Source organism: Octopus bimaculoides, chromosome 1, assembly GCF_046866305.1.
Source record: "Octopus bimaculoides isolate indiv1 chromosome 1, ASM4686630v1, whole genome shotgun sequence".
Lineage (NCBI taxonomy): Eukaryota > Metazoa > Mollusca > Cephalopoda > Octopoda > Octopodidae > Octopus > Octopus bimaculoides.
Genome location: NC_142928.1, coordinates 101,445,744 through 101,470,751, shown reverse-complemented (window position 1 = coordinate 101,470,751; position 25,008 = coordinate 101,445,744). Strand labels below are relative to the sequence as shown.

At 35.9% G+C, this 25,008-nt stretch overlaps 2 protein-coding genes across 4 annotated transcripts in view; one reads left to right on the top strand and one right to left on the bottom strand.

Moving 5' to 3' along the window:
* LOC106875352 (28 kDa heat- and acid-stable phosphoprotein) overlaps nt 1-8,173 on the bottom strand; it is a 23,256-nt gene extending 15,083 nt beyond the window's left edge. The window contains exons 1-2 of one of the 3 annotated variants that reach the window (XM_089354967.1): nt 8,092-8,173; nt 6,381-6,635 (exon numbers count right to left, since the gene is read on the bottom strand). In XM_089354967.1, the coding sequence (XP_089211093.1) occupies nt 6,381-6,390 (10 nt within the window). In that variant the 5' untranslated portion in view covers nt 6,391-6,635; nt 8,092-8,173. Of the gene's footprint in view, nt 1-6,375; nt 6,688-8,091 lie in introns of those variants that run through there. The other 2 variants (XM_014923444.3, XM_014923445.3) reach the window with 2 other exon arrangements.
* LOC106875354 (protein BUD31 homolog) lies at nt 6,831-25,008 on the top strand. The gene is made up of 4 exons (XM_014923446.3): nt 6,831-7,051; nt 16,189-16,311; nt 20,057-20,223; nt 21,501-25,008. Exons 1-4 carry the CDS (start codon nt 6,958-6,960, stop codon nt 21,549-21,551), a joined length of 435 nt encoding a protein of 144 aa, XP_014778932.1. The 5' UTR covers nt 6,831-6,957; the 3' UTR covers nt 21,552-25,008.

Below are 25,008 nucleotides of genomic sequence, written 5' to 3'. Positions count from 1 at the left end.
ATAGTTTCATATTCAATTCCATTGCATAGTACCTTGGATAAGTGAAGTTTGGTAGACACAAATAGTATGGAAGCCCATTGCATACGTGTTTGTCTCCATGTGTTTCTGCACTAAAACTGCTTGGGCAGCAGTTGTGTGTGTCTGGCACCTTGGTGGTTCAATGCAGCAAAGGCATGTAATAAAGTACCTTACTTGAAAAGAAGTAAGGGTTGTGTCAGGAAGAGTGTCCAGCTGTACAGGACTTCCTCAATAAATCTCACCTACTTTTACAGTAGGGAAAAGTGTATAAGAAATACATGAGTTTATATACATCTTGTGATATATTTGAAATTTTATATACAGATGGAGAGATGTATTTGTATATGTGAGTTTATGTATAAGCGTATGGACTTTGGAGTGCATCTATTTATAACATGTAACTATGTTTGTACGTCTCAGAAAAAATTTGTATTCAACCATTGTTCCTTAAAGACACCTGTTCCAATTCTCCACATGAGATTTCAGCTACAGCAAACAGATTATAAACGACAATTAACTTCATTTAACTAAGGAATTTGATACCAACTCAACTTTGGTTTAATCCTTTAGCATTCAAATTATTCTGTCAAAAGTAATGCTTATTTATTCACATTGTTTTGAAGTAAACATGCATTATCTTGTAGCTTCAAGATTTTGATGATGTGATCGTTTACTTTTAGAATAACATTGCATGGTAGGTGTGAGAGGCCTGATCTGAACATAAAACAGGTAGAAAATTTGGGCCTAAAATGGCCAGTTTGAATACTAAAGTGTTAATCTGAGCACCTCATCACTCTTAATCCAACATTTTCCCACCAACACAAAATTTTTTTCTTCACCTAAAGTAACTGATTAGCCCCAATAAAAAAATATATTCAATTTTACATTGCTACAAATGTTACTGGTCTTTAATTCTATTGACTAGCTACATGCAACAGACTGTATCCTAACAAGAGGTAATTACACATAATTGATATCCACAACTACAGAACTTCAGTCTGACAAAGTCAACCATCATGAAAACTTGGAAGTCACTTCCATTTTGCTTTTTGTCAAATAATTTCATATTCTACATGCATTTGGAATTTTCAGTTAATGTTTGAATGTACAATTATATATATACACACACACACAATAAGATATAACGATAAATTAATATGATATATTAGATACGTTACAATACAGGTGGTTAAAACAAAAACCAAAAAGGTAGAATACATAACTAAGGGTGCAAAATAGCACCTACAATTGCTAGAAACAAGAGCTAAAAAAATATAACTCAAAAAGCCACACAAAATCACCAGCCTCATGAGATGTTCAAAGGGACAGAGTAGCAAGCCACACCATCTTCCTCCAGTGATATAAAACTCACTGAATGAAGTAATTTAATAAGACCCTATCAAGCTATCTCTTTAACCTGGAGTAATTTGTAAATTCCCCTGAGGAGAAACAAAACCTTATTGGTTAAATTTCAAAGTCATATGATAGGGTCTTGTTAAATTACTTCATTCAGTGAATTTTATGTCATTGGAGAAAGATGTGTGGCTATTCAAGTTATATGTTTTAGCTCTTATAGGTGCTATTTTGCACCCTTATATATATATATATATATATATATACATACATACACCATCAGCAGTTTTCACTTTTCTAGGGTTGGATAAGGTTTTTGTTTACAGTCAGATGCCCTTTCTGTAACCTGTTTCCAAGTGAGGTAATATTTTCCCCATAATCAGACATGTTTTCATAGAAGACTGAAAACAAAGGTATCTGCATGATGGTGACACTCATTTAGAACCAACACACGACGTCAAGACAAGGAGACCATAACACACACACTCACACATCTATAAATACATGCACACACAATGATTTCTCTCAATTACTGTCTACCAAATCCAATCCACTCACAAGGCTTTGGTTGTCCTTGAGCTATGATAGTTGCCCAAGGTGTCATGCAGTGGGACTGAACCCAGAACTATTTGAGTCAAAAAGCAAAGAATAGTTAAGTAGTTTGTTTTGCAATTACGAAGAGTCTGGTTTCATCACACAGTCTTGGGTAAGTGTCTTTTATAGCTGCAAGTTGTGAGTGAAATTAGGTAAATGGAAACTGTGTAGAAGCACACCAAATGGATTGTACTTTTAACAAAAAGGTCCAGTCTCATCACAGTGTCACGCAAATACTGCCTGGGAATTACAATAAGGTAACATGTGGCTGTGGATTTTTCAGTCACATGCTATTTCAGTGAACCTGGTAATCCAATTGATTGAAATGAATGTTCATGGCTGGAAATTCTGATCAAGGACCATTATGTTCACACTGTGGCCTCTTCTGTCATAGATGACAAATGAATGCTCCTCAATTACTTACTGAACAACAGCATGGATGATTTGTTGTTTAAAATGATCAAATATCTGTGCTGTACATTAGCTCATACCCTCCATCAAATCTCTACATCACCTGTGCAGGTGCAGTGTGCCACATGTCAATTGTGGAAATGATCACAGAGCAAGGTGAAATGAAGGGTTTTGCTCCAAAACACACATACACTACCCAGTCAGAGAATTGTGAGTACAACACCCTAACCACAAGGCTACGTGCCTTCATTATAGGTGGTGAAGTGATAGAGGCAGAGTGTTAGATAGAAATTTAGCTAGCACCACAATTCAATTTTGCCTTTGATCTTTTCTGTGTTGATAAATAAATTTCCAATCCATGACGGTGGACTGTCAGAAAGCAACCTTACAGCTTTTTGCATCTGAATTCAGATTCCACCTAGATGCTTAAAAAGCACCCACAGGCCTTATGCAGCCAGTGTGCAGTCCTCAAAACAAAACCGGCAATAAACAGATGGTGCTGAGCAGATGGGTTCCTTCTGCTGGGGTGACATGCAAAAATGCATGTAGCCTGAACCTGGACTGTACACAAGTTGTCATACAGTACCCACCTAGATAATTTATCCCTATATACTCGTGTGTGTATACACACACACACACACACATACCCTTTCTTTAAATAATACCTTAAAGTTAATACACTCCATTTTTTTTTTACTTTGCTGTCAGAGAAAGGAAAACTAATTGTTGAAATACAAACTTTCATTATGAGTGACAGAAGCAGTATTAGCTCAATATGGCTATCTGTATATCATACTTACATATAACAAAATATGCAATTCATGGGTTTCTACTACCTTTTTAAATCAAATTTTGCCATCAGCCAAGATCGCAAATAGATCTTTTTTTTTTCAAAAAAAATGAGTAATTTCAGTACAGCAAAAAAGGTAGCTAACCATGAAGAACTAAGGTCATTTTCGGAATCAGCACCATCAAATTAGCTAAAAAACGTTTTATTTCTCAGCACCAAAAATCGTGTCGACCAATGTTATAAGTGGCTTCCTATATGTTTATATTATTTGTAGTTTATGAGTTACACTCAGGACTAATACTCCAAAGGAGAAGGAGTAGAGTGTATAGTTGAGAAAATGCTAGAATACTGTAGTTATAGATAGACCAACATCTACTCCCCTCCACAAACACATATTTCACCCGTTTCAGTCTTCGACTGGGCCATGCTAGAGTACCGCCATGAAGAGATTTTTTTAGGCGAACAAATTGATCCCAGTACTTACTTTTTAAAAGCCTGGTATGTGTTCTATCGGTCACATTTGTCGTACCGCTAAGTTACGGGGACGTAAAAATAAAGAGGAAATCAATCGTATTTGGTCTCGGAAAAAAAAAAAGAAATATTTGTTCGGCAAGTTCAGAATGAAATTTTTATGTTTATAACTGAATAGTGAAAAAAAAAAAACAATCGCACACACACGGCAGTGTGACCATGTTTTTCACTGTTGAGCTGCAAAAATAAACATTCAAGAAATAAAAAAATTTATACAGAATTTTCCAAACAAATATTTTGTTCTCCAAGACCAAATACGATTGATTGCCCACAAAGATACATATGTGTGTATGTGTGTGTGTATATGTGTATATATATATACACACAACAGGCTTCTCTCAGTTTCCGTCTATGAAATCTACTTCAAATGAAAGCGATGGTCACTATATTCAACCGAGAACTGTCTACATTTTTTAATTCACTTGAACCAGCACCCACCAGCAAGCAGCCAAAATTTCTACAAGGTGGACTTCAGTAAAGTCATCCCTAATTACTGTGGACTTCAATTATACAACTCCTTGTGAGAAATAATAAATGCTCCCCCACTCACTCCGATCCTAGCAAAGAATAAAAAGCAAAAACAGGACACACTGGATAACGTAGTTTTCGCTACACAATGTTTAGAAAAAAAGAAAAAAAAAGGATGGGTACGGTAGTAATGCCATTCATCTTTTAGTTGTTTCAGTCATTGGACTGCAGCCATGATGGAGTACCACCTTGAAGGGTTTGGTTGAATAAATCGACCCAAGTACTTAACTTTTAAGCCTGGTAATTATTCTATCGGGCTCTTTTAAGTTACGAGTTAGAAAACAAACATGTATGTTTGTGTACATATATACGTGTTTATGTACACACACACGATGGGCTTCTTTCAGTTTCTGGGCAATAATGTACCACGTTGTAGGATCGAACCCGGAACCACGTGGTTAGGAAGTTCTTATCACAGTCACGAGCATGCCTCTATTTTGTTTATTTACTTATTGGATTCCTTGTTATATATTTTTTTTTACCATTTTCTTAGTTTATTTTTGTAAAGAGTGTTCTTGTTACCATTAAATTGCAGTTCTAAATTTTTATTGTAGTATTCTCAAATGAAATGAATTTTCGACTTAATCACACACAAAAAAAAAATTCCTTTTTTTAAATTTTATTTTATGGTATTTATATTCAAAGTCACATTCCTGTTAAATCATGAGGAAAATCCTCAACACTTTCACAGAATACAAAAAGATTTTTAGAGTTTAGGGAGAAAAACAAAAAAATACGGTCAGGAAGGGTTCCTGAAATGCAATCTGTCGCCTGACGCTCATCAAGGGAAGTAATCAATTCTAGAAAATTAATGAAATAACTCGTACTGAAACTATTTCATCATCATAAGAAATAGCTGCTACCGACTTAATATTATTACTATTATTATAGACTAATATAGTCCAAAATTTAGGCAGAAGTAGATAATAGCTTTCATTATATTAATACGTAGAAAGCTGTTCACGAAGAAATTTATAAAGTACTCTTTATTTGAATGATTTACTGCTACTAGAGAATCGAACCACCCCTTAAAATTTTAAGATTCGTTTCAACAATGAGTTTCATATAAAAGCAATTTTTTAAAGAGAATTATTGAAATATATTTTATTAAAACTACGGCGAAATCAAGGCACACATTAGACCGACTGTATAAAGAAAATGATTTCCTAAACATAAAATTCCAAAAATAAAATTGGTTAATGTTCATGAAATTTCTAGTAATTTTTCTGACAAGTTTTTAAAAAATTTTATAACATGAAGCTATTAGTAACCTTGAAAATATTAGCTTGTTTCAATCTCTTTTGGACCTCAATTGCATGGGTTAATGTTACAAAGATTATCTTCATTTCTAATCTAGAAATAAATAAAGCTAGTAAACCAACAACTGATCCAATAGTTTGAAAAACGTGTCGGTTAAATATGTTAAAGTGTACTGCAAAAGAGATAGAGACAACAATTACTGTTGGGCTTCTACAGTAAATAATTTCTAAACAAAAAAAAAAAAAAAAAAATCTGGAAATAATAAATATTGAAACTTGGAAACGTTTATATATTACATACAAGTTAGTAAATAAATTTCGTTTTAAACTTAAAATGAAAGTGAAATGAATTTCAGCAATAAACAAAATGAAATTAAAAGTTGAAGTCGAATATATTTCTATATCAATAAAACAACCAGGTATCAAAATTTAACGCGACTTGTGATCAGTTTACTCTGTATATTGTGGTCATTAACTTCATTTAACTATTTAAGAATCATTAAACGATACAATATAAATAAAAAACGTGTATGTCTGTCTATATGCAAAAAGAGACATTATTAAAACGGAGACAACTTTCTGAATGATTAAAAATTCAAGCACAAAAATTTCCCCAAAAAAAAAAAAAAAAAAAAAGCATAATTAATGGATGTTAGTAAAAAAAATGCTGATTAAAATCAAACTAAACTGAGATGTATGGACAAAAAAAGTCACTGAAATCGTAATTAAAAAAAAAAAACTAATAATTTCAAATAATGATAATGCTGAGTTGGATTCTGATAAATGAAATACTGGTTGCTTGCTTTTAGAAGAGAAGAGACACAACTTAAACACGATATGAATTCAAGTTAAAATAAAAATTATTTGTAGGCATATAAATGATATTCTAACCTTACCTCTAGGCATCCTGTTAACTGTTTAGTTTCGACAGTTATTAAGTGTTGCTTTATGAAAAAGTAATAGAAACTGGTGTAGTTTTGTTGAGGTAAACGGGGTAGAGCCGTGAGGAAGCGCCACACAGGTGGGGAGCGTCGAATATTTGTGATGAGAAGTTTTTATAAAAATCGTTGAGAACGAAACGTGTTTTTCCACACAATGACTGGTCCCCTGTATTATTAATCTGCTTAGACTTTACAGACGCATAGTAGGATCTACAAATAATAATAAATTTATTTACATTATTCATTTATGTTTGAATAGTCGGAATAAATTCTGTCAACTCGATAAATGAATACTGTTAAATTTATAAGTTGTAGCGTATATATATATGTATATAACATATGAGTAATTACACATATAAGAAAACAAAAACTTGTAGAAGTTGCGTGAGAACGTGACTTGAAACTACTTCCGGCCAATTGGAATCGTACGAAATAGATTCACTGTTGTGTTTGTACATATTAAAATAACATAGAAACATAATAACACTTGTAGAAATCATTTTAAACAATCAAAACACGAGCCAAAACAGCTATGCCTAAGGTAAGAAGGAGTAAAAAGTCTCCCCCAGAAGGCTGGGAACTTATTGAACCAACACTAGATGAATTAGAGCAAAAAATGCGAGAAGGTAATATACTCTTTACTCTTTACTCTTTTACTTGTTTCAGTCATTTGACTGCGGCCATGCTGGAGCACCGCCTTGAGTCGAGCAAATCGACCCCGGAACTTATTCTTTGTAAGCCTAGTACTTATTCTATCGGTCTCTTTTTGCCGAACCGCTAAGTTACGGGGACGTAAACACACCATCATCAGTTGTCAAGCGATGGTGGTGGGACAAACACATATACATATATATATATATATATATATATATATATATACACACACACATATATACGACGGGCTTCTTTCAGTTTCCGTCTACCAAATCCACTCACAAGGCTTTGGTCGGCCCGAGGCTATAGTAGAAGACACTTGCCCAAGATGCCACGCAGTGGGACTGAACCCAGAACCATGTAGTTGGTAAGCAAGCTACTTACCACACAGCCACTCCTGCGCCTATACAATATTTTTTTTTATTTTTTAAATTTTCCAACAGTTATTTATTCTCTGTTCAGACTTGGAACGAGCTTATTAAAGATGTTCCAGTAATAACGATCCCGACTTTAAATCGGGCATAATGTATCTAAGACTATATTAGTTAAGCGCGACCTTCATTTAAAAGACGGTTGGGTATTGTGACAGATTTGGGCACTATTTCTAGCAAGTTAAGCATCCTCAGCTGGATAGTATAGTTGGTTAATATCTAGATCCACACTATATTAACCTAGTTCACACACTATATTATACAAAGTCAGCAAAAACAAAATAGAATGAACATCTTGGAAAAACAGGCGATTTCTTAGGGAGTCGCTTTATTTATCACTCTATAGTAAAACATTATCAAGAAATAAAAGTGAATCTCACTATCTATATGTGTGTTTATATGATTAACCTTACCAATGATGGAACATGAAAATTTAGTAACAATGACTCGCAGTTCAAGTCTTTTGGCTGTAGCTTCGTGATGTATACTGTTTACCATGCAGTTGTGTCTAAAATTCACGTATGTGTAGGTAAAGGAATAAATATATACTAAATTTCAAATTCGATTTCATATCACACTACCTTTTCTATTGGAATAGTTGTTGTCAAGGAGCAATTACTGGTATTGTTTATGGCACTCCATTCATACTAGCAATCAGAATGTTGTTTACATTATGAACAATATTATGTGTAGGGGATAGCGGTGGTGGGAAGAACCTCGATCGGTTAATGTTTTCTTTAACTCCTGGTCACCAAAAAAAAAAAAAAAAAGAAGCAAGTGTAATAGGTGTAAAAAAATATGTAGAAAACGAATATAAAAACAAAAATTTGTGCAAACGAAAGGGGACGGGGAGGACTTTCAGAAAATTCATACGATCCAATTTTTCCCTCATAACTTTCAGGAAAATGGATATATATTAATGAAATTTTATAGAAATACCTTTCAAATTGCATCGATTACGATTATAAAGAAATTTTTGGAGGAAAATGTTTTCCGAAGGAGTGGGGAGAGGATTTTGAGAAATTTCACACGATCCTATTTTTTCCCTCATAACTTTTAATGAAAGTTTATACAAATACTTTTCAAACGACATAGATTGCAATTATAAAGAAATTTGTGGGTGGGGAGAGGAGTTTCGGATCAAGAAGACCACATAAGATGAAATTTCTCCGTTTTGTCTGGTATTTTTCCAATTGTTTTTCACCACGGTCATCGAAATGATGGGGAGCATCTTTTTATGAAAAATCGGTTTGGAAAATTTTATGATTTTTTTTTTTACCCCCCCCCCCCCCATCCTTGACGATACCAATGGACCACACGCGTAATCCATTGGTAGGATTTAAGCATCAACAAAAAAAAATAAAATGCTAATTTAAATTTTTACCCCCACCGTGTGTGTGTGTAAGAAAAAATCATTTTCTAACTGAAAAGTATGCTATTTAAAATTTAATTATCTTTTACATACGTATTTTTAAAAAATCACTGGATAAATGCCAGCAATGACCTCAGGCTCTCCTATATTTTAAATTATAAACAGAAACAATTAGGGGCGGGGAGTAGGGTTGAAAAAAATCACAAATTTTCAAAGTTTTTTTTTTCTATAGCACAAATGTGTTTATGGGGAAATATTCTTTTCTGCTCTAGGCACAAGGCCCGAATTTTGGGGGGAGGGGACCAGTCGATTAGATCGATCCCAGTATGCAACTGGTACTTAATTTATCGACCCCGAAAAGATGAAAGGCAAAGTCGACCACGGCGGAATTTATGGGGAGAGAAATATTAAAAATCATCAATACATGCGAGAGTAAGAAGGATTGTTTTGGGATGTGCTAGAAACGACAGCCAAATCTCCCTTAAATCACAGTTCTTCTCTGAAAATATTTTTTTTCTTTACCGAAAAAGCACCTGCAATAGTTTTTAAGTGCAAATATTTGGCCAAAATCGGTTCGGAGGTGGGATGAGAGTGGAGTAAAAAAAAAAAAAATGAACATGTGGTCTTCCTGATCCGAAACTCAGTTTTTTTTTTTTTTCGAAACTTTTCTCCCTACTTACCGGAAAAAATTTTCCTCCCAAATTTCTTTAGGATCTATTTCAAAACAGGGGCACCAGTTTTCATTTATGTTTTATGTAGTGTTTTTGGTACCGAAAGACTTTCAAACTTCGTATACTTATCTATTTTGTGTTATAAGAACAGAAAAAAAAATTTGTATTCGAATTTATTTCATGTAAAAAATTGTCTTATTTCGATAATTTCTACTAATCACTGACGTCTATTCAGTTGAAAACAGTTAGCGCTGTAACGGTGTATATCGTATTAATCCCCTAACTAGACTGTTAACCCTAAAACTAACCCTAACTCTAGAATCCGAACTCTAAAATTATTACACACATAGATACGCACAGCGTAATTTATTATATAAACAATATATGCGTATAAATTACGATTAAACCGGATGAAATATGTCACAGGGAATAACATTTTTATGACCGCCCAGCAGTAACTCTATTCAGCTGAATAGACGTCAATGATTGGTTGAAATTACAGAAATACGACAACTTTAACATGGAATAACTTGCGATGTACGTTTTTTTGTTAAGAAGACTAAGAGTATAAAAGTTGTTTTATATGACACATTCTACCAGTGTCCCAAGTTTCGTTAGTGTTTCGTTAAGAAAATACTGGTGCCCCCGTTTTGAAATAGATCCTAATTATAATCGTAATCTATGCCGTTTGAATGTGGAGGCGCAATGGACCAGTAGTTAGGGCAGCGGTCGGAGGATCGCGGTTTCGATTCCCCAACTGGGCGTTGTGTAGGTTTATTGAGCGAAAACACCTAAAAGCTCCACGAGGCTCCGGCAGTTGGTCAAATGTATCGACTCTAACGACCCCTGTTGTACTCTTTCGCCCCAACTTTCACTCTTCCTGTTTCTTGAGTAACGCTGCGGTGGACTGGCGTCCCGTTCCAGCTGGGGGGAACACATACGCCATAGAAACCAGAAAACCGGGCCCATGAGCCTGGCTAGGCTTTGAAAGGGCGACGTTTATCGTTTTTTATGCCGTTTGAAAGGTATTTGTATAAATCTACATTAAAAGATACCCATTTTCCTGAAAGTTATGAGGGAAAAATTGGAGCCCAGGTGAATTTTTTGAAAGTCCTCATTCTCCCTCACCCCCGTTCGTTTGCGCATATTCGTTTTCTACACATTTACACCTATTATACTTGTTTCTTTGTTTTGTTTTGGTGACGGAGTTAAAGTAAACATTAACCCCTCAATCTTCTACCACCCATTATAGGTTGGACGGTTTGCCAGGAGCCAGCAGAGGACTGCACCAGGCTCTAATGTCTGCTGTGGTGTTGTTTCTATGACTGGATGCTCTTCCTACCACCAGCCACTTTACAACATGTACTCTATGCATTTTTACATGTTACCAGCACAAGTGAGAGGTTACCAGGTAACTCTGCCAGGATCCTCAACCTTGATTACAAAACACTAAACCAAAGACTTCATGTAATTACATGTTGTATACTGGCTCACTTTTTTAAAAAGTTTCACTACACAGGCGCAGGCATGGTTGTGTGGTAAGAAGATTGCTTCCCAACCACATGGTTCTGGGTTCGGTCCTACTGTGCGGCACCATGGGCATGTGTCTTCTACTATAGCCTCGGACCAACCCAAGCCTTGTGAGTGGATTTGGTAGATGGAAACTGAAACAAGCCTGTTGTATATGTATGTATGTGTTTGTCTCCCACCACCGCTTGGCAACTGGTGCTGGTGTCCCCATTACTTAGCAGTTCAGCAAAAGGGGTTGACAGAATAAGTACCGTGTTTTAAAAAAATAATTACTGGAGTCGATACATTTGACCAAAAATTCTTCAAAGTAGGGCCCCAACACAGCCACAGTCTAATGACTGAAACAAGTAAAAATAAAAGGCATAAACAAAACATTTAAAATCGTTTCAAAAGAAAGATAGGTCAGCACATTGCACCTTACTGCTAAAGCACTGGTGGGGTGCATTAAAGAAATGTGCATCTTTCACTGGTTTCAATTTTCATTTCACTTACAAATTGTACACATAGAATATAGAGATGAGGTTGAGAGGTTGAAGAGATGTAGTATGCCGTGAGTTTTCTCATCTCTTAATTAAAAGTGCAGTACTTTAGAAGACGTGCCAAGCTAAGTAAAATTGCTGTCATCCTTACATGCAGGTTTGTCCTTTACAGGTGCCAGTGCCACATAAAATGCACTCATGTCAGTGCTGCATAAAAGCATCCATGCCAGTGGCATGTAAAAAGTACCCAGCACACTCTGTAAAATGGTTGGCATTAGAAGGGCATCTAGCCTTAGAAACCATGCCATAACAGACATTGGGTACTGGCCAGCTCCATGTCAAACAGTCTAACCCATGGAAAATGGATATTAAATGATGATGATGTTATCAACACTTTTTGCTCTACTAAAAGAAAAAGAATTTTCAGGCATGGCTGTGTGGTTAACAAGTTCGCTTTGCAATTATGTGGTCTCAGGTTCAGTCCTGCTGCATGGCACCATGGACAAAAGTCTTCTACTAAAATCTCAGGCCAACCAATGCCTTGTGTGTGAATTTGGTTAATAGAAACTGAAAGAGGTTTCAAGGCGGCTAGCTGGCAGAAACGTTAGCACGCCGGGTGAAATGCTTAGCGGTATTTCGTCTGCCACTACGTTCTGAGGTCGACTTTGCCTTTCATCCTTTTGGGGTCGATAAATTAGGTACCAGTTAATCGACTTTATCCCTTGTTTGTCCCCTCTACATTTAGCTCCTTGTGGGCAATTAAAGAAATAAGAGACTGAAAGAAGTATGTTGTATACGTGTGTCTTTGTGTTTGTCTTCTAAATATTGTTTCTTATTCCTGCATTGAATGGTTGACCCCCAAGCAAACTCTTGTCACAAGAGGGTTTGCTGTCATTCGAATTCAGCTGGTCAATAAAGATATATTTCATTTGCTGCATGAATAATAACTGAAGTAAACTTGTGAACATTTAACTGAATTATTTATTGCTTGACATAAATATATTTGGTGTTGGCTATTTATAATGAACGACATAAGTATTATCTAACTGAGAGAAAAAGAGAGAGAAAAACTGCACTGCATCCATAGAAGTTACTTATAAGACATTGTGTGAATGTTCAGAATGAGTTCATCCAAGAGCCTTGAGTTGTCTGCATAAATGTCTGGAACTGTCAGCATGGCAGGAGTGGGTGCACATGAGTCAGCTGCCTTCAACATTGCAATTAATCAAGCACTAAAAATGATTTTTATAGGGACAAGAGGTTTATTCTAGAACAATCAAGAAAACTATATAACACCACAACCTCATACTGATTGATAAATTTATAGACTGTTCACATGACACTATTGTTGTTTACTTGTGTCTGTCTGAGTATCATGCAGTTAGGTTTCGAATCTCTGCTACATTCTCAAGTCTTCCTCCAATGTTTGAAGCCATGACTTGTACTTGTTCTTAATCCTGTTTAGAGCAGAGAAATAGTGCTTTGTGATTATGAGGTGTCCCTGCCAGAGATTACTAGAATGAGGCTGTGACTTGATGAATGCTGCAGTTTCAGTTCTCTATCATTACTGATTTCCATCAACTCATCTTCTGAAACAGTAAATTTTACTGACTCGCACAAATGAATCCACTCCAAGGAAAAGACATCAAGTGATAGAAAATTCATTTCAATATTATTTTCTTCGCAAAAGCAGTGAGTTTGGCAGAATTGTTAGCATGCTGGGCAAAATGCTTAACAGCTTTTCATCCGTCTTTACATTCTGAGTTCAAACTCTGCCGAGGTTGACTTTGCCTTTCATCCTTTCAGATTCAATAAAATAAATACCAGTTGATCACTGGGGTCAATGTAATCAACTTACCCCCTCTCCTGAACTTGCTGGCCTTGTGCCAAAATTTGTAACCAATATTATTTTCTTAGCTGTAACGAGTTTTACAAAATTAATTCAAGTTTTTCTCCAATCTACAAGATTTTTACAATTCTGTATTTTCTGAGATGAGATTCTGAGTTCAATTCCAGGCAAGGTACTGAGGTGAATCGTAAGACACCTGAAGAAGGCCGGAGTGTACACAGCCAAAACATTGTGTAAAGCAAGAACTAGGATGAGGACACCACTCCAACTAATACATGATACAAGATTTTTGTCTGCTTAAGCATTTCAGATATTTACCTCTTTTTATTTTGGCTTTCTTTTCTTGTTAAGTGCATTCAATGATTGGAAAATATTAGCTGAGAATGCAACTTGATTGTATTATTTTTCATCATTAATCTGGTTAACCAGTTCAGATGCTTTCAGTTTATGGAAATATAGAAATTCTTCTTCCAATTCATAAAAACTTTGAATGCACTCTCCCTTGAGATAGCCATCACACTTTTGTTTGCAATAGGAGCTATGTGTGGGCCACATCCGTAAGGAAAACAATCTTGATTTTAATGGCCTACATTATAAGTTTCATCCAGTATTTTGTTTAGGTTTAGAAGTTAATGATTTTGAAGTGAGGACTTCTTTGTGGAGGAAGTAGGTAAAAACAATTGTAGGTTCCTTTGTTTGGTCAGTGCAGAGAATTCAATCAGTCTTCCTATCCTAGAGAGGGCACCATTGTCTGGATGCTAGTACATGCTTTCTGTGACAAATCATTGGGACAGAAATAATTAACAATATCAAAACATATCTTTATCTGTTTCTGGAAGAGACTTATAAAATAAAAATGTTCCACAATGTCTCTAACATAAATGAACCTACAAGGAACTGAGTTTTTCCTTTAAATCAGTTGATGGCAAAAGACTTGGGTGCTTTAATGCTTAATTCTTGGCACAGTGACCTGTCTCCTGTAATTTTCATATTCAGTCACACATGTAAATGAATTATTCGAATTCTTGTTCCCCTGCAAAGCCTGTTAATTTTATCTAAATTTTGCAATGACATTACATCATATCTCCTTTATCAATTTGTTTCTGTCCATGTTGGGATTCTGAAATGCCATTTCATTTTTTTCTCTTTTTACTTCCTTTCTGTCTTGTTTTTTAATTTCATTTTTGTCTCCTTTTCTGTTTTTTCTTTCCTGTGATCCTTCTTTATCCATAATGTATATGTATACAAAAACATAAGTTGTCTGGACAAATATTAAAGTGTTTAATGGGCAATTATAACAGTTGGTTAAAACTTAAATTGTCTATCCTATCTGCTGTGTTGCAAATATGAAGACAGTAAAGGAATGAGTTTCCTTAAGAGATAGAGAAACAAATAACATTCACTATAAAAAATTATCTTCAGAGAGTTATATGCATAAAATGATGAATTTTCAGTACTTACAGAATGTTATACTATATGTAAATTTAGGGAAAGCAAATAAACAAAAAAACAAAAAAAAAACAAAGCAATTTATCAATTAATTTCTATGAAATTAATAGAAAACAAGATTTTTATAAAAGAAAACCCTGCCCATGGAGAGATACACATACAAGGAGGTGCTGAAAAGTTCCTGGCTTTAACGGTATTGCTGAAGGCCTGGTTGGAGGCCCAACCTGCTGAGTTCTTTTACAGGGCTTAGAAAAACTAAAGGACTGCTACAATAAGTGTGTGAATCTGAGAGGGGAATATGTTGAATAAGATCATAATTAACTGATCTCCCTCCTATATTTTCTTTTATCCAAAGCTAGGAACTTTTCAGCACCCCCCTCATACACACAGTGCATAAAATGAAAGTATTAGTCTAGTACAGAAAATATTACAATAAATAATTTTAGTTCCATGATACATGCATACATGCAAAAGTAAGTTTATTTTACAAACAGATGTTGAGGAATTGCCATTATGATTATAAAGCATCTACTTACATTTGTTGTTTTTAATTCTGTCTTGGATTCATCTAACCAAACAGATTTTTCATTGGAAGATTATGGTACTTTGGTAATCTTCTAACTGTTCACTACCTGAAGTATTATTTACTGTTACCTGTTGCTTAAATGCAGTTTAATTTTGTTGAAGTTTTTATTGTAAAGTGTGTTGCCTGAGTGTTTATTGGTGACTTAATCTGCTTTTATGAAACATACATTAAAAAATGTTTAAGAGACAATCCTATGATTTGTATATCTCCGGAATGAAAAGTATTACAAATAAACAATTAACCCAAAGGTTATTTATTTTACAATAAGGAGGAACACACCTGTACACACAAACAATCAGTTATTTCCAAAGGAAATAGGTCAGTTATTTCCAAGAACAAATACAAAAATATCACACCAATAATACAATTATGGTTATTGTTTGACAACCTGTGGCCTTAGCAATATAATGTAAAAGGTGCCGTGTGAACAGTTACTTGCAGATGCAAGCTGGACAAAATGGAAATATTCTGACAGAACCAAAGTAACTTCAAGAAATGGGAATGCAACTCCCCCATTGACACCATGTGTTACTGGAATACAGAGTCACAAACTATGAGACATCTGGCTGTTAAACAATGCCTCAAATAACATATTTGTCCAACTGATGCAAACATGGAAATATACATGGAAAAAGAAACAAACTTATTTTATTTTCATTTTCAAGGCCATTAGTCATTTTAACCATTGCAAAATAGTACTTATTAGTAAGTCTTGTAATTAGTTTCGTTCTATCTTTTTCAGCGGAAACTGAACCACATGAAGGAAAGAGGAAAGTTGAGGCTTTATGGCCAATTTTCAGAATTCACCATCAGAGATCACGTTATATTTATGATCTTTTCTACAGACGACATGCCATTAGTCGAGGCAAGTAATTATTTGTGATCAGTTTTTTTTTTTTTTCCACTCTATACCTATATTTTTTTTGCCAGTAATTTTGATTTTACCAAAATACTTATTGTTGATATCATAAGAATTTATAAACTTTTGAGAGAACATTAAATAATTCCTTTTTTGGAACAGTGGATTTCAAAGTACATAAAGCATGTAAATATTATATTGGAGAAACTCTTCACCAGCAGCTTTTAACTTTTTGTATCTAAAAAGGCTTTCTCAACCCAGTATTTTCATGTTATCATTTATAGCTCTATATGCTTTGAAATCCACTATTCTAAAATACTTATATTTGAGTCTTGTGTGTCTTTAGCAAAGCTATAATATTCTGCTGCTTTCACAGAAAATAACTATCATCATCGTCATCATCATCATCATCATCATCGTCATCATCATCATCATCATCATCGTTTAACGTCCGCTTTCCATGCTAGCATGGGTTGGACGATTTGACTGAGGACTGGTGCAACCGGATGGCTACACCAGGCTCCAATCTAATTTGGCAGAGTTTCTACAGCTGGATGCCCTTCCTAACGCCAACCACTCAGAGAGTGTAGTGGGTGCTTTTACGTGTCACCCGCATGAAAACGGCCACGCTCGAAATGGTGTCTTTTATGTGCCACCTGCACAAGAGCCAGTCCAGGGGTACTGGCAACGATCTCGCTCAAAAACCCTACAAGGCCAGTCAGGCGGTACTGGCAACGGTCACGCTCAGGATGGTACATCTTATGTGCCACCCGCACAAGAGCCAGTCCAGGGGCCCTGGCAACGATCTCACTTAGCTTGCCGGGTCTTCTCACGCACGGCACATTTCCAAAGGTCTCGGTCAGTAGTCATCGCCTCGGTGAGGCCCAATGTTCGAAGGTCTTGTCTCACCACCTCAGCCCAGGTCTTCCTGGGCCTACCTCTTCCACGGGTTCCCTCAACTGTTAGGGAGTGGCACTTTTTCACGCAGCTATCCTCATTCATTCTCACCACATGTCCAAACCAGCGCAATCGTCCCTCTTGCACACCACTACTGATGCTTCTTATGTTCAGCTTTTCTCTCAAGATACTTACACTCTGACGGGTATGCACATTTACATTACACATCCAGCGGAGCATACTGGCTTCATTCCTTGCGAGCTTACGCATGTCCTCAGCAGTCACAGCCCATGTTTCACTGCTATGTAGCATGGCTGTTCGTACACATGCGGTACAAGTTTTTCTGGGCAGGGAACACTGACGGAGTCGGGGGCGTAGGAATACTTCTAGCAGAGAAATGGGTTGATAAGGTAATCGAGGTAGTTAGAGTATGTGACAGAGTACTTAAGATTAGACTAGTGCTTCATCATAGGCTAGCTACTGTCATCTCAGCCTATGCCCCTCAACCGGGGCTCCCGGATGGGCTGAAAGACCAATTCTATGACACCCTCTTGCAAACTACCTCGTCGACAAGAGACAGAGACCTTCTCTTTGTGGCTGGTGACTTCAATGGTCATGTCGGACGTCGTGCTGGAGGCTTCCATGGCATACATGGAGGCTATGGCTTCGGTTCCCGCAACGAGGAGGGAACCAGACTGCTGGAGTTCTGTGATGCAACCGATCTTATGGTTTGCAATACCAACTTCAGGAAACCTGCCTGTCACCTAGTCACCTACCAATCCGGCAGACACTCTAGCCAAATCGACTACATCCTCACCAGAACTAGAGAAAGAGGGAGGTTTATAAATGCCAAAACCCTCCCTGGTGAAGAATGTACACCCCAACACAGATTAGTAGTTAGCGACTTTGGGATCAAGGCAATATGGGTGCCCAGAAGTAGACCGGCCTGGGGGAGAAGGGTATGGAAACTTAAAGACCCCGCAAATGGACAGAGATTTAGAGACAAGTTACTTGAAGCATTTGACGAAATAGAAGGGGATATAGCATCATACAACGTGGAAGACAATTGGAGATTTCTGCGGGACAATCTGTTGAGAGCCACAGACCAGATCTGTGGCTGGTGTAAAGTCCCTTCTCGACCCAGAGTAACGTGGTGGTGGAACAAGGATGTAGACGGGGCTATTAGACAAAAGAAACAGGCTTGGAAGGACTGGAAGAATGATGGTAGCAGGGAATTGTACCAATCTGCCAGAAGGGAAGCTAGGCGACAGATTTATTTAGCCAGAGGGGAAGCAGATAAGAAAAGATTTGCCAATGTTCTGCGCCGTGAGGACCAAAGACTCGAAGTATTTCGTGTTGCAAGACAGTGTAGGAGAGAAATGTGTTCGCATGGATGATGGTACGCTTGCACTAATTGAGGCTGCAAAGAAAGAGGTCTGGAGATGCCACTACGATAGATTGCTTAATAAAGAGAATGAATGGGAGAAAGAGAGCCTGCCGTATGTCGACCCAACAGAGGGACCAGCTATCCGAGTTGACAGTACCAGGGTAGATAAAGCAATTAAGAGTATGAAGACAGGGAAAGCCCCCGGCCCATCAGGAATCACTGCAGAGATGCTCAAAATATCTGGCAGTGTTGGCTACAGCCTAGTCACCCGTATTACGAACCAGGTGATACACGAAGGAGTCATACCCAATGACTGGTGTAGCAGCACCATAGTAAACTGCTACAAAGGTAAAGGTGACGCTTTAGATACTAATAATTACAGAGGCATCAAGCTGTTAGATCAGGTTATGAAAGTTACGGAGAGGGTCATAGCCCAACTAATTAGGGAGCAAATCAATTTAGATGAGATGCAGTTTGGGTTCGTGCCAGGTAAAAGCACCACTGATGCCATATTTCTAGTGAGACAGCTGCAGGAGAAATATCTAGCCAAGGATAAACCTCTGTACCTGGCCTTCGTTGACATGGAGAAAGCCTTTGACAGGGTCCCCCGATCCCTTATCTGGTGGTCAATGAGGAAACTTGGGATAGAAGAATGTTTAGTGAGAGCTGTGCGAGCCATGTACAGAGATGCTGTCAGTAAGGTGAAGGTTGGAAATGAGTACAGTAATGAATTCCGGGTAGAGGTAGGGGTCCATCAAGGTTCCGTCCTCAGCCCCCTCCTATTTATCATAGTCCTCCAGGCGATCACAGAGGAATTCAAGACAGGTTGCACCTGGGAGCTCCTCTATGCTGATGACCTTGCACTAATTGCGCAGTCACTATCAGAACTAGAGGAGAAGTTTAAGGTGTGGAAGCAAGGACTAGAATCGAAGGGCCTTAGAGTTAACCTAGCAAAAACCAAAATCCTAATAAGTAGGAAGTTAGATAAAACACAAACCCCTTCAGGTAGATGGCCCTGCTCAGTATGCAGTAAAGGAGTAGGTAGTAACTCTATAAGATGTACCCGGTGCAAGCTATGGACACATAAGAGGTGCAGCAATATCAAAGGCAGATTAACTACAAAGTTAGTTTTTGTATGTGGCAGATGTTCAGGTGCAATAAACACTGTAAACAAACAGGAAACAACTTCTATCTCATTCCAGGGAGAAAAACTAGAGGTAGTTGATAGCTTCCGCTATCTGGGTGACCAAGTTAGTAGTGGGGGTGGGTGCGCTGAAAGTGTAACTGCTAGAATAAGAATAGCCTGGGCCAAGTTTAGAGAGCTCTTACCGCTGCTGGTGACAAAGGGACTCTCACTCAGAGTAAAAGGCAGACTGTATGACGCATGTGTACGAACTATATTGTTAAATTTGAATTGATTATTAAATGTGTATTATTGTTTGTCTTTTTTTTTTTTTTTTTTTACAGAACTCTATGAATATTGCTTACGAGAAGGTATAGCAGATAAAAATTTGATAGCTAAATGGAAAAAACAGGGCTATGAAAATCTTTGTTGCTTGCGTTGTATTCAAACCAGGGATACTAATTTCCAGACAAATTGTATTTGCCGTGTTCCAAAAAGCAAACTAGAAGAGGTAAGGACATCTTCAAATTTAACTTGAAATTTGATAAAAACTATTCAGTGCTTGGTTAAATCAGCCTAGATCAAACAGACCTATAATCAAAGGTATTCCAGCCTTGACCATCCTATCTTTTTGTATATCAAAGATTACATTGTCCAATGTGTCTTTCAGATTTTTAAAGACAGTTGGTATGGTGAAATATGAGGGTGATTTGGCTGCTATTTCTAGCAGACTGAATGACTACATAAAGGTTCATAAGCAGGCAAAATTAAAAAAAAAAGAAAAGTTGCATTACATTATTTCATAAAATGAACAATTTGTCTACTAAAACTAATTGGCTAGCAATTAAATTTATATTAATCTTATCTTTTCTTTTTCATTAATGTTACTGCTCTCTTGAGTATGCTATACTGTACTTCAGAATATAACAACAGATTTTTAACCAACTCTATATACAGCAGATATAGACACCTTTACTTTATATACAATATCTTTGTGGACGGCCTGACTAGTTTCAATACTGTGCTGAGATTTGTGATTTAGTACTTTCTGATAGAGAGTACTCTTCACAGATACTGCTTATAAATCAACTAAAATGAAAATATTTGGGCCTTAACATAGCTAACAGTCGAGGAAGAGAACAAGTTCGGCCAGATGAAGTGTGGATGTGTCAGGTTGGGGGTTGGATTGAAGGTCTAGGAAGTGTTTGAGGGCAAGAAATCCTTTGTGGTGTGGGATCACCGTATATAGACTCTTGGCATCAAGAGTGAAGAGAAGTTTAGAGGGGCCAGGTGGGAAATGTATATATTTATGTGTCTGTATTTGTCCCAATGCCATCGTTTGATAACCAATGCTGGTGTATTTATGTCCCTGTAACTTAGCAGGCAAAAGAGACCAATAGAATAAGTACTAGGCTTACAAAGAATGTTGTCAATTTCTTCAACTAAAACCCTTCAAGGTGGTGCTTCAGCATGGCCACAGTCAGATGACTGAAATAAGTAAAAGAATATATATATAAAGAAGTGTACCTTTTCATATGTTTACTATATATTGGATAAAATTAAGGAGGTTTTTGACTAAACTGCACCTGAGTTGAAATGCTTTGGTTTTAGGTTAATCAAAGCAGCTATCTTTTTATATTACCAGATTAGTTTCAAATGAGGATTGCTTTATTTTTATAGCATTGTTTTCATGAAAAATTAAATATCATGTTTAATTTTATCATTAATTGCCTTATCAATGTCTAATCTTCCCACTGAAAAATCTAAATTTTTTTTTCTTCAACACAGGGCAAGATTGTGGAATGTGTACTATGCGGTTGCCGGGGATGTTCTGGATGATTCTATTTACACTTGAAAAATAACACAGTTTTAGTAGATGATCTAAATGTGACTGGACAACAGATTTCTCCATATATTTTCATCAACACATTTTTCAACTTAAACTTCAATGTCTTCATTGGATTTTGGCCTTTTATAAATTCTAAAACATTTTAAGGATTTTTTTTTATAAAACCAAAAGGATCAATTCATTATGTATGCAAGAGGATAAAATTATGTATCTTGAGATTGTCAATGACTTACATCTAAAATTCATGGAGTGTTTCTAAATTCTTGAATTTTCTTCTTCTAACTTCATACAATACATGATTTTTTTTCCAAAGAAGCTGGTTGAAGTGCTCTTGGTTATAATATTTAAATAAAGATAATATTAGACTTGTAAATTCAATATCCACTAGCAAATACATTTTATTTTAGTTTAAAATGTTCTTTCACTCTTAAGTTATTTTGTGAGCAAAAAAATTAGCCTTGTCATGTATGGTAGAACTATAAGTTGAGAATATTATAAAGCTTTACTTTGGTTATTTAATATCCATATGATTGTGAAAATTTCTCAGTCAAGATATGTTAGGTACAAAATCATAACCTGCTGAATGAAAACAGTTATAAGTCCTTCACACTTTTCCCCCTGTCTGCTCATCTGGAAAGTTACATGATATTTGCACACTCTTTACAACTTCAATGCCATTACAGTAGATAAAAAAAAAATTGACATTAAACTTGAATCCTAGATTGAAGGCAGCGAATCAGCAGAGTCACTAGAATGTTAGGTAGAATGTCTAGCAGTGTTCATTCCAAATCTCTGCACACTGAGTTCAAATCCTACTGAGGCCAACTTTGTATTTCAATGTTGATAAAAATGCACCAGTCTGGGGCAGTGCATTGGTGGATTGGTGAAACAGTTAGTTGTTGAGCAAGATAGAGATCTTTTCTGTTTCGATGCCACTTTGCAAGTTCTTCAATTTTTGTTCCAATTGATTTCATATTTGGCATATTGCTCTAGTTTTGTAAAGGAATCATTGTCATGAAATTCATTTTCACCATAAATCAATAACTAAAGAGTTAATAGCTTTTAAAATTTGCAAATTTTGAGTAATTTTAGCCAATCGAAAACCACAGATGTAATAGGTGCCTGTTTCCATGGTAACAAACCACGCTGCTTACCATGTGTTCTTTTTGTCACTTATTAAATGCTTAAAACACATATGGTATAAGGTGTGCTAAAAATAACAGCTAAATAGGCCTTAAATTACACACAAAATTTTTTGTTATGAGGGATTATATAATGTGTGTAAAGCAGAATTCCACCAATATTTTATTTGTTTACAGTTGACAATATGTGCAGTCATGCACACAATGACAGCTTCCAAATCCTGTTTTCTGACAAGATAAAAATTATCAAACTTTAAACCTCTTTAAATTTAAAAAAAAAATTTCTGGAAAAAGTGAATTATCTCTTGAGATTCAGCATGGAAAATTACATCGATGCGCCAGATTATAGAATTTTCACTAAACTTTAAAATTTCCACAGGTGCAACCGAACAGAAACAATCCCAAGATACTTTGTGGTATCTTGTTTCAGCTGTTCACATTCTGACAGTAATACTTACAACAACACTGATCCCAAGCTGTATTGGCCCAAGTTTGTAACCTTTCACTTGGACAAACATTAATATTGTGGAGCTGGTAAACCTGCATGCATTGACAACTACCAATCTTCTTCCAAAAATCTTGCCCAACTCTGTGCATACATGTACTGATGTATTGTTAACCATTGCCAATGGAGGCTCTATTGTATATTTATTGAATATATTTTCACAATAAATCCTATCAGCTTTAGACTTTTACCAAAGTTCATCTGCAGGTGATTAGAAGATAAATATCCTTTCCTTTTTATAAGTCACAGTTATAATCCCAGAAAGAAAATATTTAAAAATAGACATTCTGAAAGAGAATCAGAATGAAAAATTAAAGAGTTAGATATTCAAATAGATGGAAAATTTTCTATTCATCCAAGTTCCTAGTTAACAGGATAATCAAACAGTTCTTAGTGATCAGAACTAATGCCAACAAGAAGTTTGCTTTTAATTTTATGCACAATTTCAACACTGATAATATCATTGGTTTCCCTAAATTAAACACCAAATCTGGCTTTATTAAGTAAAACTGGTTGGTAATTTTCTGTGCCATTTTAGCATTATAATAATTTGAATACAACAATATTTATTGTAGACATAAACTTACATTGGATATTAATTACAAGTGAAGTGTCAAATACAATTTCTTTGCCAGCCACTTCATCTTAACCCTTTCGTTACCAACCTAGCTGAAACAGGCTCTGAGTACAAATGTCTTGTTTTCATAAGTTTTGAATTAAAATCTTCCACCAAACCTTACTCACAATTTATGTTCCTAACACTAGCTGAATGATAACTAAGTTATTTTACTAAATTCTTTGTTATATTTAAAGTAATTGAAGAAACACAAAGCATCTCAAAATACAGTAACAAAAGGGTTAATAAATCCTTATCAATAACTTCTTTAAGTTATTTCCTATTTTTCACTCCTTCATGAGTACTAGATCACCACCAAGAGTGCATCTTTCAATAGTACATGAAATCTTGTTGGCCCTTGAGTCACTTTTTGTAACTTCCTGCAGATTAAAAATAATAAAGTATGTGTGTATATATGAGAGAATGTGACAAATATAAGTAGATAAACATAATACAAAAATATACAAAATTTTGCTGTAAAAACAAAAACTAATGTCACTACATTTGCTTTTTATCTTCATCACAGAAGCTTTTAAAAACTAGGTGTATCTACATTATAGTTGTCTCAGTTACACTGTAACACAATTTTTGTCCTTGGGTAGCAACTGTTATTTCCTAGAAAGTAGGGATAATGTCTAATGTTTCTTTCAAACTTTGCTTTCGTTATTTATTCAAACCCCAAAGAATCCTTCTCAACACAAGGCTATATGTTCCCCCACTACTCCTGCTCATAATCAGGGATGCACATATTGTCAGCCACTAAGGGACATGCTCAAGTGGTTAAGGTCAAGCAACTGACAAACGAATCTGTGGTAGTGAGCAGAATGTTTGCTATAATGATATTTCTGTTTCAGCAACCCAGTGCCAATTTGTGTGAAATGTAATGGAAAATAGATCAGTTTCAAAACATTGATGTCCAGGACACAAAAGCAAAGTTTGAAGGGAATAGTAGTAATTTCTTTTGATTTCTAGATAGAAGCAAATAGGAAATAACACTTACCAAAAACAAAAATAAAAATTTTGTCACACTGTGTTATGTATATCATATATCATACTGAAGGATATATTGCTCATGAAGTTTATCAAAGAACTTGCATTGCAGATTTAACTTGCCAGAAACTTATCACTATTGTATAGAAGTGTAATATACAAATATATTAAATATAAAAATTTTCTTGATATAA

Coding starts and splice junctions, on each gene's coding strand:
- LOC106875354 (XM_014923446.3), top strand. CDS start 6,958: ATGCCTAAGGTAAGAAGGAGTAAAAAGTCTCCCCCAGAAGGCTGGGAA. Junction 7,052..16,188: donor AGAGCAAAAAATGCGAGAAG/GTAATATACTCT, acceptor TATCTTTTTCAG/CGGAAACTGAACCACATGAA. Junction 20,224..21,500: donor CAAAAAGCAAACTAGAAGAG/GTAAGGACATCT, acceptor TCTTCAACACAG/GGCAAGATTGTGGAATGTGT.